At 38.8% G+C, this 18,197-nt stretch overlaps 1 protein-coding gene across 2 annotated transcripts; it reads right to left on the bottom strand.

Moving 5' to 3' along the window:
- Positions 1-33: 33 nt before the first annotated feature.
- On the bottom strand, positions 34-17,718 carry TTPA (alpha tocopherol transfer protein). 2 transcript variants are annotated; one of them, XM_075743999.1, is made up of 5 exons: positions 17,096-17,712; positions 9,059-9,212; positions 7,602-7,795; positions 4,852-4,962; positions 34-2,857 (listed from the first exon to the last, which is right to left on the bottom strand). In XM_075743999.1, the coding sequence occupies exons 1-5, from the start codon at positions 17,615-17,617 to the stop codon at positions 2,678-2,680; spliced, it is 1,161 nt and encodes a 386-aa protein (XP_075600114.1). In that variant the 5' UTR covers positions 17,618-17,712; the 3' UTR covers positions 34-2,677. The 2 variants fall into 2 exon arrangements, with proteins under 2 accessions (XP_075600114.1, XP_075600115.1); XM_075744000.1 differs by lacking the exon at positions 34-2,857 and adding an exon at positions 3,731-3,880 and having other exon boundaries at positions 17,096-17,718.
- Positions 17,719-18,197: the final 479 nt, after the last annotated feature.

Genomic DNA, 18,197 nt, shown 5'->3' with positions numbered 1-18,197 from the left:
ACGCCGCCACCCCCAGAAAGCCACAGGCCGGGCTGGTCCGACTAGAAAAGTTTTATTGATGTAATGATGTTAATGCGTAAAAAATTAAAAATAATCGTACATTACATTGTGCTTTTAGTCAGTAGTAAGTTATATTTGCATCGTTTAACAGCAACTTTCTTTTTTTAGAGGCACTCCTGATATTCTTAAAGAATAATGCACTTAAAAGATTTTTACTTTGTTGACTGCAGCTCAAAGCTGCCCTACCAACACCCATCATAGCACCACCTCTGCCATTCATTAGGCAAATTTCCCAATTATTTTCTGGCATTATTAGCAGCAACCGCAATTGTCGCTTACATAGAGTTCCTACCTTCTATGTAACATGTAAACATTAAAAAAATAATTAACAGTTCATTAAGAAAAACTGCACTCGGTGCTCTAACTTGTTATGCATACCCGCTACCATTTAACAGTAGAATCATTATATTTTTGAAGACATTTAGGACTTTATATTCATAGAGTTGGTTTAGTCTAAATGAAGATTAAAAACTCAGCTAAATTTTGCCCATGTGCATACACATACGTGATCAAATGAAGTCTCTGAAACATAAACCAGCAACAATTAGAGACTGGTTTCACACAAAAAGTTTGAATTTTCCCATTCACTCACAGTTCATTCCTTTATGCGGTTTACATTCAAGGATTAAAATTGAAGGAGCATAAAATTAAGACAATAACTTTAGTTCTCCACTTCATAAATGATTTGGAACTTGAGTTGCACACTTGAATTGCCAGATGCCTGACTACTTAGTTTATTTTCTTATAAAGAATTAGCACTTCACTGAACTCCTCTATTTAAGGAGCTTTAATCATATCACAAAATAGTTCCATGTGAGAAAAAAGACAGACATATGGAATATATGAATATATGAAAATGTATCTGAAAAATGTTTCTTTAAATTTAGGCTCCATATCAAAGATATCTTGAAAGAGAAGAATGAAAATGAACTTGAGGAAGTGAGGGAATTGGGGGAGGAGGGGGGATGAGTCCTTGTCAGTTTTGAAAGAATTTTCTATCTGGCATTGACCTTGCCACAGCAGAAGAAATTACAACCAACAAGTACTCTATGGGCCTTTCATAGATCTTCCTCTTGCTAATAAAGAACACCTTCCAATGGCTTTTGCAATAATGCAGTATTAATGATAATCTAAAATAAGACATTTCTGATTTAATAGGATAGTCTCATTTCTCTCCCTTAAGCATACATTAATATATAAAAATTCCAAAATAACTGAAGTTACCATTTCTAGCTACCTGAGAAACAAAGTATTTGTTTGGATTCATTTATACAAAGATTCATATGGAATGCTTCAATATATAATGCTTAAGCAAAGACCCCCAGCTTATTACAAAACAGAGTTAAACACTGGGCAAATTAGCAGTTGGTGTACTAACAGAGATTTTAACAATACGCTGAGTGAAAAGTAAAATTATGTTTTAGATGATTAAATACTGGGGATTGCTGGATGATACTGCTATGTAATGTGAGTGATAGCTTTCACACATGCAGTGTTCATATCTAAATCATGTCCTCAAAAAAAAAAAAATCTGGTTTCGGGTTTTTTTCATTACCCCTACAGAAATAAAGAAGAGAGCTCAACAGAAATTAAAAGTAATTTCTTCCAGCACCCAACAGAAGACATAGACTGGCAAGTTGCCAATTATTTTTCTGAAAATAAACTGAAGATACCCAGCATCTCCTACACTGAGGTCCAAAGGGACCTACAAGCACCCTTAAGCCACATCACAGATATTTCTGAAGTTCAGACCCCCAAAGGTTAATGTACTTCACCCTCCAAAACAAATAGATACTGCAAACATCTAAGAGCTCTTGACCTCTGTAGTGCGCTACAGCAGGAATTAAAGGTGATCACAATCTGAGATGCTTATAGCTTGTCCATAGACAGTATCTCTTTGAAGACAGAAAATCAGAATTTTCAAGGTTGTTTTGACTCTCTTACCAGTTCCTTCACCTGATTCATACTGTCCTTTGAAGAACAGGTACATGGTGTTTTCCCTATCTTCCTCTACAAAATTGGACTATGGTCCACACTATGGTGTTAATTAGCACAAAAAGGGAAGCTGCGCAAGCAGCACAAAGATTGACACAAATGTCTTGCTATTGCTGACGAATTTTCAACGTGCTATTTTCCCTGAGAATCAATCCGAAAAGCAGTCTCTTCTCACTCCTTGTAAATTAAGCTCGTAGTCATACTTCCACAACAAACTAGTCTACCCCATTCATGTTCTGTTCTTTTTTGTATCCTATTCTCTTGACAAGCCAAGATACGAGAGCGAAGCATAAGGTTCTGGACTGCATTATTACAGATGAGTTGTCTCCAAAGACTTAAGAGGAGCAGTATCAATCTCTGATATCCAACAAACTATTCAGCTTCTTGGCAGGCAAGTTAATCAATTACAAACAGTATTGCAACTATCTAGGATTCATTAATCTCTTCAGACATACATACTGATAGACTCCAGTTAGCACAAAAGTGCAGTCAATATAAGACTCAGTGCCCTGCAAAGACATACTGGTTTCATTTACAATAATTTCAAGCTTACATGAAAGATTTTGTACTAAACTTATTTCCATTTCCAGTGTTCAAGAATTGATATAATACTGTAATAAGGTTATTCCTGGGCAACCAGAGAAATGCTCTGAAGATAATCTGCAGATGCCATTATAAAGTCAGTCCATTCCTTGGCCAGCTCTTCAATGGAGACTTCCTCCCCCCCATATTCCTGTGGGAGAATGCTGACCGGGAAATGTTCGGTCAGACTCTGCATGTAGTTATTTCCATGCATATACACCTAAAACAAAATATGAAAAGCATTTACTTGGGTACGAATGCTAGACTACTGAGTGAAAACAGGCAGCAAAGAAACTCAGTGCGAGAGCTGAAGACTAAACAAGTGTACTTGTTCATAACAAGCACCTTAAATAAAGGAGAAACTACCATGTAAGTGAGTTTCCCAAGGTGCTCAAACTCTGTCCTGCTCAGTATCTGATGAAGCATGCACTACGACCCAAGAACTGCATTTTATACAGCTGCGAGCACAGGAGTTGACGCTAAGTACATACTTGTTCCAGACTGGTTTAGTGACACTGATGAAGGTACATACTACATCTGGACAGCTGAAGTGAGCTACACCATGGGAAGACTGGGGTTTGGTCTTGGGGCCGTGATAGATAGCATATACTTGCTTTTCAGTCATTTCCAAGAAAAGAACAGTGTTTGGCTCCTGGCCATTACTATCTAGACCTGCCACATATACTTAAAAACAACATTATGTAATACATGTGGAGGTTCAGACAGGTGCCAAGGAGGAAATTTAAAAGAATCTGTATCTCACTCCAACTGAAATTAGATGCCGGGCTACTCCTCCACTTTAACCCCTGTAACACTGTAGGTTTGGTCCTTCTCTTCTTGCTTTATTGTAGCTATTTTGAAGTCTTGTTCATTACTTCCAGTCAGACACTTTTATAGGCCTCTTATTAACACTCGACAAGAATTTTCTGCATTTATTATTACTGAAAGACTACAAGAATATGCACTCAACAGGTAGCTGGCTGCCTTTTATCTAACACTTCCTCGTCAGTAAGATAATGAATAGTAATTATTCCTATGAACGTATGGGGAACTGGCCCTTAGAGGGGTTTTTTCAGATCATACCTGTAACTTTAAGCCAGGAGACAAGCCAATCTGCTTCTGTTCATTCCATGAACTGGAATATCTGGTTTGTTTTCTTTTAGGCCTTTACTGTCCATCTGCCCTCTTTTCTGCTTTTTGAGTTCTAGCCCGAGATATTCTGAGCTGGATCAGGTGACAGGGGCTTTTTTCACAGGCATTAATGTGAGAGAAGAAGGGCGACAGCATCAAGCTCCTGGAACATACTCGCTTTCTTTATCATCTTTTGAGAGTGAGGGACTGCACAAGGCTGGCAAAAACAACCTTGCCCCTCTCCCATAACAAAACACACATGCTAGCAAATAACAATGACTGGCACGTGACTGGCAAATAACAGCTAACAGTGACCAGAAAAATCTGGATCCACTGTCCTGAAATGCAGTGGCTACTGCAAATGTACAAGATCCACATGCTGAGACAAGGAGGCTTCAGAGTGGGAATACAGTAGGCAGGGCTGCTTATTTTGTACTTTACTCCTGCTGTTAACACTTCACAGTACTTCCTTTTGTGTCAGCTGAAACCTCCAATATTCTTCCTATGGTGCAATAAACCTGAATTCTTGGCATGCTTTTGCATTCAAATACAAACAGGGTTTTCAGATTTAAAACCGTGAAACAATTTAAAACAACTAAGAAGCTATTTGGAAAAAAAAAAAAAATTGAACTTAAGCCTGACCTATTTTTGATGCATAAATGCCTCTGCAGGTCTTTCAGAACTAAAAAGTTGTCTTCTACTAATTCTGCACAACTTGGAGCATAACATCACTGCTCAGTGACAATTTCTCACTGTCATTTATAGGCAGAGTGCTGGGAGATCCAGGACCTATTTCTTCCTAGATTTGCAGAAAAATTCCTGTGTGACCTCAAGGAAATTATTTAACCTCTTGGTGTCACAGTGGTTTTTATCTTTAGAGTGGTGATAACAGCAACCACTTGCAACTCTCCCATTATTGATAACTGCAAATGCTTTACAATTAGATTCTGGAGGCCTGCATGGCACTAACACACAAAAATGATTTATGCTCTTCGGTGCTCAGGAGTACAAGATCCTAAGGGAGGTGCTACAGTTTGTCACGTAAGGGTTTTGTGGCAGAAAGAAATATTTGTGTGCACTCACCCGTTCCTTTATTTTTTCAGTGAGAAAAGGCTTAATTAGAGCGAAGACTGGGTGGAAGAATAAAGGCTCATTAATCAAGTGGATACCTCGAACTTTTAGTGGAAAGGAATCCTGTCAAAATATATGAAAAACAGCATAAGAAAAATAAATTATTATTGAAAAGATTCTATTGTTAAGAACAAGCCTGTGAAAACTATCTAGTGCATAGGTTAGAGTATTCCTCCCGACCTTGCCCAATCCTGCACTTCGTAGTGTTCTTAATTTACACTGCCCCAACAGCACTTAGAAAAAAAAAAATCACATCTTGTTCCTCCCATTAGAAGGAAAAAAAAATTAAAAAAAAAAAATCACTACGAGGAGAGGCTGACTAGTGAAAAACTCAACCAACATAAAATCCAAAACCAAACAAAAAACCCCCCAAACAAACAAAAAAAAAAACCAAAACAAAACAAAAAAGAAAACCCTGACCAAATTGCACATAAGTATGAATGTACACAAAGCTCAGCCTTTCCTCAGCGGTACAATTCTTCACAACAGAAATTCTGCTGGTTGTTTATCAAAAAGCTATCTAGCCATGTGCTTTCATTGACAATTCACAACCTGAAGGATAATACATAAAGATATCTGAATATAAACCATTGAAACTACTAGTTTTAAGTTAAATAAATTATATTTATAATTTAGAGACAAGCTTTGAAATTACTGGGAATTTGCCCAAGCCAGAAGTTCAGCTTTACAACAAGATTACTGTCGTAATGAAAATGAACTTTTTATCTGCTATACAGCCTTTATAATATGAAATACTTCTACTTGCATTCAAGATTTATTTAGAAGTCCCAGACCTTTGAAAGTTAAAAGAAAATAAGGCAGTGCTCAAAGACAGTGTTATGCAATGGGAAAGTACAGCTTCCATTCATACCCCACCTGACACTACCTCTGCAACAAGAGGTTTTCTGCTTATGAAAATGGTACTTCTCACAAACATTTCTCCACACTAGTACAGTAGCTCTTCACACATTATTTCATGCACTCTTATACGGATAAAAAAACCTCAAACCCCACACATTTCTTAAGTGCAACTCCTTTTAGATTTTAATGTATGATAAAAACCTTAAAACTATCAGATTACAGGTTTACTGCATGTTATTATGTTATCATATACTAAAAGTCTACTATCATGTTTTTCACAAAACAATTTGGTTTTGCCTGGGGTAACAGATTTTTCAAGATGATGTCACTTACTAATCTTACTATGCTTTCCACTCCTTAGAACATATTTCCTTTCGATTAACTTCTGTTCAGCAAAGTAATTTGCAAGATGTATTGCTTAAGGAAAACACAGAGTTGAAACAAAGGTTCCTTAATTTTTATTTATAAGCATATTGAACAACACTAAGACAATCTCTGGGTGGAATACATGAACCCAGTCAAAGTGATGAAAGGAATCTGAAAAAATGAGTTAAACTTACTTCTCTTCTTAGAAAAGAACACAAAAATATTTTTTCTATCTTTTTTCAATAGCTATAATAAGTATTTAGAAGCTTGAAAACCATGCAACAAATCTGAAATAGGTCAAGAGGGAAACATCACGTTCAAAGAATTTCCTGGTTCAAGATAATGGCTTAAAAACTTTAGATGTAATTGCAATCCTATTCTACCTCCTTTCTGCTCTATTTCAAGGTTAAAAAAATTACTAGCAACCCATTTACTACCTCAGAAATCAACTGAAACACCTCTCATATGTCCTACTCTCATGACATCTGGCCCAGCATTGTATGAACATCAAGAGTTCTTATTCTAGATGTGAAAAGTTGGGAATACCTGCTGGTTTAACTGAAGTTTTACAGTAGATAACAAAAGCTGAAGTTCTCATGATACCAGTTCAATGACTAAGCTTTGATTGAACCTCAGATATGAACCTTACCAAATCAGAGCATGAGATTATGTCCCTGGCTCATTTCCACATCACAGGCTAACAGTTTTATTATTACTGATTTGCAGCTTAACTTCTGAAGGAAAATGGGATTATAAGACTACGCTGTAGCTTGCCTGTCAAGTCTCTGTCCCCTTCTTTTTTCCCCTCTCAAATTCATTAGCAAATTTCAACCAAATTTGATAGAAAGGAACAAATCTTGAAGACAGTAAAGACTGCAAGTTTTGTGAAAAATAGGAAGTGAGGTAGCAGCGAGTTGCACAAAATAAGGGCGGGGGGGGTGGGGGTGGCAAAAAGCCAACAGAACATAAAGATTATACATTCTGTTGGTAGTAGATGGATGGTCACATAGCATCATCCATACTGGTAACAAGTTAGTACTGTCTTTGTTTTAACTCTTAGCACATGCTACTTCTCACGTTCTCTGAGCCTCAGGGAAAAATAAAAGCTTTGAATGTTGAGTTAACGCACAAAGAATGGAAGAGAGGAGGTGAAATGGGATAAAGAACACAGATCCTTACAAAACTGGGCTTCATCTGCTCTTACACTCATGAAATTCTTGTGTTGTAACAGATCGGTGGAGTTCTTAGAAAACATCGGAGTTTAAAGGACATTTACTGCTATACAAGAACATACTTCAAGTCAAATTAAGCGCAAGATATGCCTGAGCTATCTGACTTTTAATGGATTTAAGATTTTGTTCTTTCAAGCGGCATAGACTCTTAAGGACAATTTACCATAGCTGAAAAATTTACCAACAGATGAAAAATTGGGAGTTATAGCATTGAAGAAGCATAAAGCAGTATGTCATACTTACCGTGAGCACAGCAGCAATTTTCTTGGCCACTGCTGGACTGATTTGAAATGCATGAGCAAATCGCCACCCTTGAAGATCAAAGATAGCCTTGACTCCATTCCGCTGAGTCTCAATCTCCTTTACAATGAGTTCAGATGTGATGAGACTTACACGAAACACATCGTATGCTGTAAATAACTTGGGATCCCATTGTCCTGAAGAGTAAATACATTGCACTGCATTACCACACGGATACCACATACACCTATACTTTTGCTTGCTACTGCTTCTAATGTGCTTCTCAGGAACAAGAAGTAACCAGCAATATCAAAGGTCCCGAAATAAACATATTTGCAAGTACAGAAGTTATTTTGTGTGCTTGCTCCATCACTCATCTGTTAAAGTCTTTCTGTAGATGGTACCACCTAATGGTAGATAGTTGTAGATGCCACCTAATGCAGTATGTTCCACCTATGGCCGTAGCCTCCAGTACAAGATTTTGACAGGAACAGCTTAATTCATTAACAGTCCTGCCAGCAGAAACTACAGATCATCAATCCAATAAATTCATGTAATTTTTCTTCAGTACAGTAATTCTGCCAAGATTCAGTGAATCCCACTTGTTTTTCTGAGGCCTGAGCAAAGAATTGCATGGGATGAGCCTTAACCCTAGATGAAAGCTTCAGAGAGCACAACTTTCTACTAGACCAGCTGATAATAAAACAATTCTTTGAAAGCTGGCAAAAATAATGTCTCTGTCCAAAACAAGCACAAAGAAATATGGTAACACATGATCATTTAACTATATCTTTTTTTAAAAGACTTTTAGGAGTCCATCAAACCAAGAATCTTCAGAGTGTTGTTAGATAGGGCTCTTTGGCTACATGTAAATGGTGAAAACCCAGTGAACTTCTCATCCACATCTAAACTGAACGTTGGTACAAAACCAGGTGCATACTTTTTTCTGTTCTCCCCCATCCGTACTGCATCTGCATGAGTACTACAGTCTTAGGACATGGCTTTGAAAATTTGCATGGAAACAAATAATTCTTGGGACACTCAGACCCAAATAACCACATATTCTTACAAGTTTTAGGCTTTTAAGACTTCTTTTGATGCAGAAAAGAATTCCACTAAGAAGAAAATAAGGTCTTCATAAAGGACGGTATAGCTTTAGCCATGCCAGTATGTAAGTCAAATGATGTAACTGTTAGAGCTCAATAAAGTCACCTTTATAGTAAAGTTATTTCTAGCAGGGAACATAAATATGTCCTTTCTAGTTAAGACATTCTGATATTATATAATTTTATCAACCTTTGGTGTTGTACCTATAAAATACTTCTATTTTGCCACTGAAATTGTGATAATAAAAAAAAAAATCCCACAAAACAAAGCAAACAAAAACCCCCACAAAATAAAACAAAAACATCAGTGCCAGAGGCAGGTGTGAAACAGGTCCAAGCAATTTTGTCACTCACCAATTCTGTATATTAGGACTTTGCTTCCCTGTGGATCCCTTGATCTGAGGACTCCATGATAGCCGGCATGCAGAAGACCAAGAACAGAAGATGGCTGTAAATCCGCACTTACTTCTGGGCATTCAATTCTCCACTTCTGGTAATTCTTCAATAACTGGAAAAAAATAACCGTAGATGTCAGATAAGCATCAGTTATTGTATTGAGAGTACAGTGAAAAAGATATTTTCAACACATGTTCATAGTCAGGTTTAAGTCATTAAATTAGCTATAATTTCATTGTATATTTTAAGCAAATGACTCCTAGAAGCAGGAGGTTGCTATACTGGATCATATAAATGTTCTTATGATGAATTTAGAACCCTGTCAAATTGTTAATGGACTGCAGCTGTCATTTTGTGCCAGAAAACAAAATTGGAATACGTAGAAAAAGCCCGTAGTTTCTATGAAAATACATCTAAACCCCAGTTTTCTTACACAGGTTACCTTTAAGGTTATTCAGTTTGATACTGCACCAGACTAATTCAGGATTTTTTGAATTTAGACATGCAAAATTTTACAAAGGAACATTCTCCTTCACCCACTCCCCCTTCCCCGCCATTGCAAAGTATGGGCCCATTTTGTACACACAGCCATTAATACTTCTAGTTTACTATTTGAAACAGTTTTGATCATCAGCATATCAAAAGAACATTTTCAAAGTCCCTCCTACCCTTCTGAAATGGCAAAATATAACAATGCAGTGGGTCCACTACCCATTAGACAATCTCTAAACCAGAGATCCTGTCCGCTATCTGGGACGTGATCACCCAGGTCCCTAAGGCTGGAAGGCAGCATCATAAACTTGGATGTCTAAGGCAGAGGAAGGGCTGCGTGTTGAAAGTTGATGGCCTAACTCTGAGGAGGAGTCAGTTAAAGGTGTTCCTTTCTGAGGTAACATCTATGTAGAGGAATTACAGGTGATATTGTGGAAGGTCATCTTAGAGATGCATCATGAAATACTAAGTTGGTGATGCAGTACTTCTAACTTCCAAGTCTAATTACTGTTTCTCCTTTAATATTAATTAGAAGGTGGTGGTGGAGAAAATGAACTGCTATGCCCAGCAACTAAAATTTATTTAAACTATTTTGCATAGGTAAGTGGGAAGCTATGCAAGACTATCTTCTAAAAAGCTTCTCAATTCATCAACTAAATTCTGCCCCTGCTGTATCACCCATGCCAAGTTCTCTTAGCACTGAGTTTGGAAGGTAGAGGGATAGCTATGGCAAGTAATTTTTTTGTATTAAAATTTCTTAAATAGCTACAGTTTAGACTTCTACCCCGAGACCTTCAAAGGAGCTAAAAGAATCAGGATTTTTCAGTAGCTCGTTTCACAACAAACTGAAATGTAGCTTTAAATCTTAAAGGTAGAACACAAGATAGCCTTTCAAATTGCAAACCCAATCTGATCCTCAGCACAGTTTCACAAATTAAATGTGTTCACCACAATGAAAGCATCAACCAACAGTCTTTTATTTCTGTTAATTTGTATTAAGAGAAATTAATTTTTATTCATTTCTCATTTACTCTATGTTTCACAATAGAAATATTAAGTTAAACCAACTGTCAGCTCCAACTAATAAAACATAACTGTAAACGAACTACAAATGTCTTGTATCTATGCCAGTATCATTTTCTTCACCATTTTCATAGAAAGACTGGTCAGAAGGAACTTCAGTGGATACTGAATTCATCCCTTGGAACATTGCAGCATCAGCAAAGCTTACCTACAGACTCTTAGAGGGAGACCTGAGACTTACCATCCTGTACCTCATAGCATTATTATATTAGACAATTAGTCTTGTTTCTTACCCTTCCCTCTACTTTCAAGTTTCTTGTATCATTTTACAAAAAACATACTTTTTTCATCAACTTAAGGCTTTTCTGCTGATGAAGGTCTTAAATTATTTTTAAGGTGTCTCAAATGAATTGTCATGAGGAAACTATTTATAAGGCATTACTGTTTGTCAGCAGAATTTACTTACAAATAGATGATATACGGATCAGAAATTATATATATCCTTCATGGAAATAGCATCTATAAATATGTATTTAGGTACAAAAATGAAAAAGTTCATCTGCCACACTAGAATCCCATTTGATTTGGCAATGAGAAAGTTGATAAAAGCCTCATCCTAAACCACACACTGTAGAAAGAAACATTTAACCATTAGGAGAATTTTACTAGAAGCCTCTTGACTGCATTAAATCAGTTCTAGTCTAGGCTAACTTAAAAACAAACAAAGAAAAAAGGTTGAGAGGGGAGGGAGTAGGGAAAGTAAGTTAATTTGTGGAATAGCAATTCAGTATGATTGCAAAGACAGGCCTGATGAGGTACTCTAATTACCTCACTCTGTTAGTGCATGACTCTCTACAAAGGGCACTGCTTGAGCAATCCCAACCACTTCGTGCCAAGCAGGCAGCACTGTCAACATAGTATGTTCTTTTCCTTGCACTTTCCAATACAGACACTTAAACAGCAGCCAAATACAAAAACACCCTCAAAACAACTATGGAAACATCTGTAACTTTGTCACTTCTCCCTTTTCTTCTAAAATCTGTTGTACCACAACTTAATGAACCTAATTAACAATTACATAAATATTTTAAACATCTCTTTGAAGACCTGCCTGCCAAAACCAAGATGAAAATAAAAATGATACGTGCATTCAATACCCTTAATAATCCTATCTTGACAGTACAGTTAGTTTCTCATTTTCATGAATATTTATATTTTCCAAGTTGGAAACAACAAGGATTTAAATTCTGGACCCTGGGAGAAAGGGAATGGTGTTTGCAGCTTGTGACACACTCAAAATCCTTATGGAAGACATAATTTACTGGCGAGTCCGTTAGGGAGTAAATATATGGTTGGAATCTGATATCTTCCATGATTTGGGCAAGTGGTACACCTTTTAGACACATAAGATGGCTAAGCTCCAAACATACTTCCCTTGGCCAGAAAGCCATGATGTACTGAAGAGTTCTCAGATTTTGAAAACCTAACTTAATTACTTGAAATGATTTAGAGTTGAAGTAAAGGTTAGCATTAGATAATCTTCCACAGCATCTGCAGCTAGTGTGGGGACATATTCTGTAAATTTTTACTTATGTAAACAACCCCTTTCTTAGTGGCTGGACATACTGAAGTCACACACAGCTACTTACATGAGTAATCCTTAAACATATAACAAAATTAAAAAACTAGCAGTGAGTACCTACAGTTTTACTTTATTTTGAAAATTTCTATATTAACCTTGTTTAAACACAGAAATTCACATGAAATATTTAAAAAATAATTATTTTTTTTTAAAGACAGCAAGGAAAAACATAAATATCATCTATAACAATCAGTCTTGGTATAGAAGATGAAGCCACCTGATATCAAGAGAAACAGAAGCATTCATTACCTAGTATAAAAAATGGCTCATGTACACAAGGAAAACATCTCAATGTATAATTATCTGTGTTTACAAACTGAATAACCTACTTAGCATCTGCTCAGAATCTGAAAATAGATGCAAGATAACTTGATAAATGGGGAAAGCTGGATGAAAAACTCCAGTGTCTGGAGTTAAGCATTAATTTAGAGGTTTTTTTTTCCCTGAGGTCTGTTGGGGATAGTTCTAGATTTCTGAACATCAGAGGTGATAAAGTTACTGATTAATCCAAGATTCATGTGCTACAAAACAAAGAAAAGTGAACTTAGTACTTTACTTAGAATTAAAAGAACTAGAAAACAATGTGCTTGTTACACAAACCAATGTATTTGTATATGTAAATTAATTATTTTTTCTTGATCAGTAACTATTTATTCACATTAACAAGGATGCTAGACAGAACTACTGTGTCAGCAGTTGTACCAATGCATATGATGTTTTCTATTGGCAATCTCTGGAGGAGAAACCAACAGCTCAAACTTTAAAATATAAACATGTATATATAGAGACATAAACACACACCTTTATACATATATATGTATTTTATACATCTGCATATACCTACACACAGAATTTAAACATATGGTATACACAAAGAATTTTAAAATATTTTATAGAGACATAGAACTTCCCCAATTTCACATGCATTACCTCTTTGCAAGTTGCAAGAAGACTGGCACATGCGTCGAGACATTTGGCTTAGCACAAAGGGAAGACTGGCTGACTGATTTGCGTTTCCTCAACAGTCAGCCCAGAGCACCTAACAGGTGCTGTTCCACCATTTTTGAGGAATCCCTCTGTACATCATAGTTATTCTAAGCAACTTATTTGCACTACAACACATTAGGAAGTCTCGATTCCTCCGCAAGTCAAATGGAGAGCAAACACAAAGTCTGACTATATACCTTTGCATCAACCAGAACTCCTAAATAGATCCTAGATATGTAAGACAGTTTGAGTGCGATAAAAATGATGCTTATAAAAGTCTAAGTGGTGTGTTATAAAAACATCCCTTATCAGAGTGTTAATGTTGCATTTCTACTGAATTTAAAGATTTTCATTCTTTTTTCCAGAGCATAATCTATTTCAAGTACAAAAAGACAGTATCCGCAAGTCACTGAGAATTAGTCTCATACAAGGGTTGTGGGATGTAAGGCAAGGACATAATAAAATGCACCAGGCAACAAGATTTATGGAGGAAAGAAGATGCTGGTTCTCCAGATTTCACATATCACTACTGAGTCCAAGTGACACTGGTTTGATCACAACAATGAAGTCAAACATACACACATAGCTAGTACATTAAAAAAAGGGATATGTAAACCCATTGCTTTAGCATAATTAATGGTGACCCACGGCCCTGCTTCTCAGTTTACAGCATATATAGTAGGTAGAAGTATCTGCACAAATTAATGAGCAAACACCGTGCTCAGCTCAGATACAAATTTATATCCAGACTGAAATCTTTTGCAGCATTAGCATCTCATCCATACAGGTATTTCTAACGGGGATTACAAAGGCACAGCAGATGCTGTAACGATGTAACACCGTTCCTTCTCAATGTTAATGTTTGGCAGGTAGGTAGGTATTTCCTAGAAGTCTCACAGCACAAGAAAATTTCATATTTACCTATTGAAGGTTTGTTGTGTTGTTTGACAGTTATTGTTAGTCTGTGTCAAAGGACTTTCTGTTCATTCCTAGAGACAAATCTCTGCCAGTATTTCATGTACACTGACTTAACAGTTTCTTACCAATAACATTCATGTATTTGAAATCCTTTTGTGGAAGCTACCTGCTTAACTTCACCTCTTCTTCTGGTGCCTGTACTAAAATGGTTCGGGTTCATGAATATATCTCCAGCCACTTTCTAAGATAAGGCATTGGGCAAAGTTTAATCCTTCCTGTGATGCAAAATGCAGAAAAAGAATTCTCTTCTAACTTGAGAAGAGTCTTTTGCTAAGCTTAATTGAATGATCATGAGCCTTAAAAATTACAAACAGTTCTAGCTTGTCTTCAAGTTCTTCAGTTCCAGCTACCTGTTTCAGTGGTGGATATTCTTCTAGCATGATATATATCAATACATCCGTACTTGAAAGCAAGTCTGGAATTGCCACTGGAAAAACATAAAAGATTGCTGTTGGAATGAGTCATCAAAAAAAGATTCAGAAATGGAATATCTTGCCACAAGCTACCTGATTGTTCTTTTCTGAAGCATTTCCAAATGTTGATAAACTGTAATGAAATAAATCTGTGTCAGTATTAACCAGGGATGCATCAATAAACAGTTTGGTCAGGTGCCAGACGCTTGATTCATATTTAAAGCTAAGTATAAGCCCATACTAAGAAAGGTGCTTGACGACCTTTGGTTATCAGTATTGACAGAGCCACACACTTTGATTATCCCTTAGCTGTACGCATTCGTACAGAGGAGCCCAGTGGGCAAAAAGGGACTGTACCAGCCTGAACTCCAAACTGAGAGGCAACATCAAACCAGGATGGGAGGGAGCAGCTACTGTCTGGACTGATGGCAGGAGGGCTCTGTCTGGGATGAAGTACTAACATAACCTCTGCATGAGGTCAGACTTGGGTAAGATGAATATACATCTTATGACCACCACAGATTTTTGCACAATAATTCTCTTGAGCCTTAGTACATCAATTGCAGATAAACACATTCCTTTAAAAAAAAAAAGTGCTTCTTTTCTTCTTCCCATGCTGTAAGAGAACTAACCTAGAAATCAGTGTCAGCTGTTATGTGGAAGATTAAGTACAAGTAGCTACAGCATTCGGAGACCTGAAATTCTAGATGGAAAGATTAAACAGAGGTGGTTTTTGAACAGCAGAATCTCTTAGTTCAAAGAAGGGTCCAAACAAGAAACTTAGAAACAGCAGCCTGTGGAGACCCAGAAATTCTAAAGAGATTCTAAAAAGACTTAATTTTTCCAAAGCAGGTCCCCAGCCCTAGAGGGCTGATTCTCAAGAAGAGTATAGAAAACATGCTATTTCGTAGACTCCGTTTCTAAACCTAGCCTGGATTCCACACTCTTGAAGATTAATCCTACCTATAACACATCTCACAATCACAAGAAAATGCAGAAACATATGGGCCAAATTCTGAAGTGCCACTGTCCTGTCTATAGAATTATCAATAGCAACCAATTACAATGCAATTAGAAGTGCATATTATCTTCATTGAGCCCTACTTTTTGGAACCAAGGAATATAGGAAAACAAAACCGCTTTTGTTGGGAAAGAAAAAAAGGCACGGTCCTACAATTCTTTGTATCAGAGCTGTGCACTAACAATCTCATGAACTTCAAGCAAAAGTAAGATCCATAAATATCCTAAGGAATCTGACTTGACTTGCTAGTTCTTCTGCTGAGGAGGAAAGGTTTAAAGCTGTGATGCAAATCTCATGAGCCAAATGAAAAGAACACAAAATATGATGCTTAAAGCTATTTATGATTAAGGGCTTAATTCAATTTCTCACATTCTTTTTTTAGCTACCCTGATCTTGCAATATATCCATATGCAAACAATCTTCTCTTATCATGACTAAACTTGGAAAATCTACAGTACAGAGAAGTCAGAAACTAAAAGGTGAGGTCTGTTGGGCAACGCTATGTCATCAACATCAAATTCCACTGAAACACAGCTTCCAGTTGGCACAAGTTAATAAATGCTTTTGCCCTGGGAAGATTTCTACTTTCTGTTCTGAAGGATTAGTGGTTGTTAATCTTTCTGTAAAAAAAAAGAAACAATTAATAGCAATTTGTACCTCTAGATATTAAAAATACACATGCACTGTCTGGAAACAGCCAGGAAAGTACCAAAACTTATGAAAGCCTGAAAGGACCGTTGTAAATGGCTAAACTCCAAGAGAAAATAAGTTTTTACTCATAGCTTTATGTTAGAGTAATTACAAATCTGTAGTGAAGCCAGTATCGTTGCTAGTAACAAGTAACCTGAGTCTGATGAGCATGAGGATGTCCTCTAAAAGACAGTTTCCTGATGAGAGTTGTGACCTTACCACACTTACCGTAACCCCTACGTTACATGACTGTACCACACTTAACTTTATGTTACCTCACCCAGACCACACAAAGCCAGCCGCGATACCACACCTTTATACGGCACCACGCTGAAGACACACGTGACGAACAATTAGTTACACCCTGAAACTCCTTGCTTGGCCTCGGCCGACCCACCCGACACCCGCACCCTCTGGCTCCGTCCAGCCCCCAGCCAACAGCCCCCGCTTGCTTCTCGATCCCCCAACCTACCCGCCGCCACCGTGCCTCGGCATCCCCCTGGGCCTAGGGCGGGGTCCGCGGAGGCGGCGGGACGGCGGGTACGAGGCCCTGTGGGCCTGCGGGACCCTGCCCGCCAGCGGGCGGCTGGGACGCCCTCGGGCCGGTCCGGCTGGCCAAGAGCCACCGCGAGATTCCCCACGCAAAGGGAGAGGCCGCCGCCCCCTCCTCACCCCCAGCGTCCGGCGGGAGCCCCCAGCTCCGCGGGGTACCACCGGCGGCAGCACCTGCCTCCCTCAGCCCTCCTTACCCTCCAGGCCAGGTCCAGGTGGAAGTCTCGGGCGCGCAGGAACCTCACCAGGAAGGAGTCGGAGAGGGGCTGCGGCCAGCACTGGCCAGGTTCTGCCTCCGCCCGCCGCCGCAGCTCGGCGATAGCGCTGCGCACCCGCGACGAGTGGTCGGGCAGGTCGTTGAGGCGCCCCGCGGCCGGAGGCCCCTGCGACATCCCGCCACCGGCCGACTCTAAGGCGACGACCGCGCTCAGCCCCGCCGCTTCGCTGGTCCCATTGGAAACCAAATCGCGGCGGAGCCCTGCCGGGCTGCCTCCGCCCCCGGCGGGGCTTAACCCCTGAGCACCCTCCTGGGACTGAGGGGTAAAGGGGAGGAGGCAGGTGTGCCTGGTTCCCAGCCGACCCGGCTGCGAGGGTTCATCTTTTGGGGTTGTTTCTTCGCTTTTATGGACTTTGCCAGTGTTTAGAATATAGACCCATCTCTTGGTTTTCGCTCGCATTTCCAAACGCCCCCCCCCCCCGCAGGGAGACCCCGCGGCCATGGTGTCCGGGCGGGGGGCAGGGGGTGCCGCACCGCCCGCCGGTCATCCGGCTCCGCTGCAAACCGCTCAGCATGGTGGCCTGCCCTTCGGGGGAAAATAAACCATCCTCAGGCGTTAGCAAAGAGCTGCAATTTCAGTGCAGCTGGGAACGCTGTGCAAAGGAGAGATCAGTGTGGGTGGAAAACGGCCCTAGAACACCTAATCATTAACGTGAATATGCAGTAATAGAAATACGTCCACTCTGCCTGGAGAAAGGATGGTGAAATTGAATTCAACTTTAGTCCAACCATGCTGCCCAGCAGTGAGTTCAATTATAGAGGGTGAAGAGTTCATTGCTGCTATTAGTATTTTTATTATAACCATTTCCTTTGATTAGGTTTCCTTTGAGGTCTCTTGCCTACTTAGCCTAAAAGCCTTACTTCATTTAACATACAATTTATAAGGCGTACTTAGGCCTATTAAAAGCTTTACAAAACTTTGTTCCAGATTATCATTCCCTTCTCTGGCTGTCTACATGTACACTTAATACTTATTTTTGATAGGCCTTTTGGTCATATCTAGCCATGTCTTAGACTCTTAC

Source organism: Balearica regulorum, chromosome 2 (assembly GCF_011004875.1).
Source record: "Balearica regulorum gibbericeps isolate bBalReg1 chromosome 2, bBalReg1.pri, whole genome shotgun sequence".
Lineage (NCBI taxonomy): Eukaryota > Metazoa > Chordata > Aves > Gruiformes > Gruidae > Balearica > Balearica regulorum.
This window is presented reverse-complemented; position numbering and strand designations above follow the sequence as displayed.

Excerpts from the sequence above, each read along its gene's own strand:
- TTPA (XM_075743999.1), bottom strand. The coding sequence starts at position 17,617 with ATGGCCGCGGGGTCTCCCTGCGGGGGGGGGGGGCGTTTGGAAATGCGA. Across the intron at positions 9,213-17,095 it reads ACCTGGACCTGGCCTGGAGG|TTATTGAAGAATTACCAGAA; the intron begins GTAAGGAGGGCT and ends ATTTTTTTCCAG. Across the intron at positions 7,796-9,058 it reads AGTCCTAATATACAGAATTG|GACAATGGGATCCCAAGTTA; the intron begins GTGAGTGACAAA and ends TTTACTCTTCAG.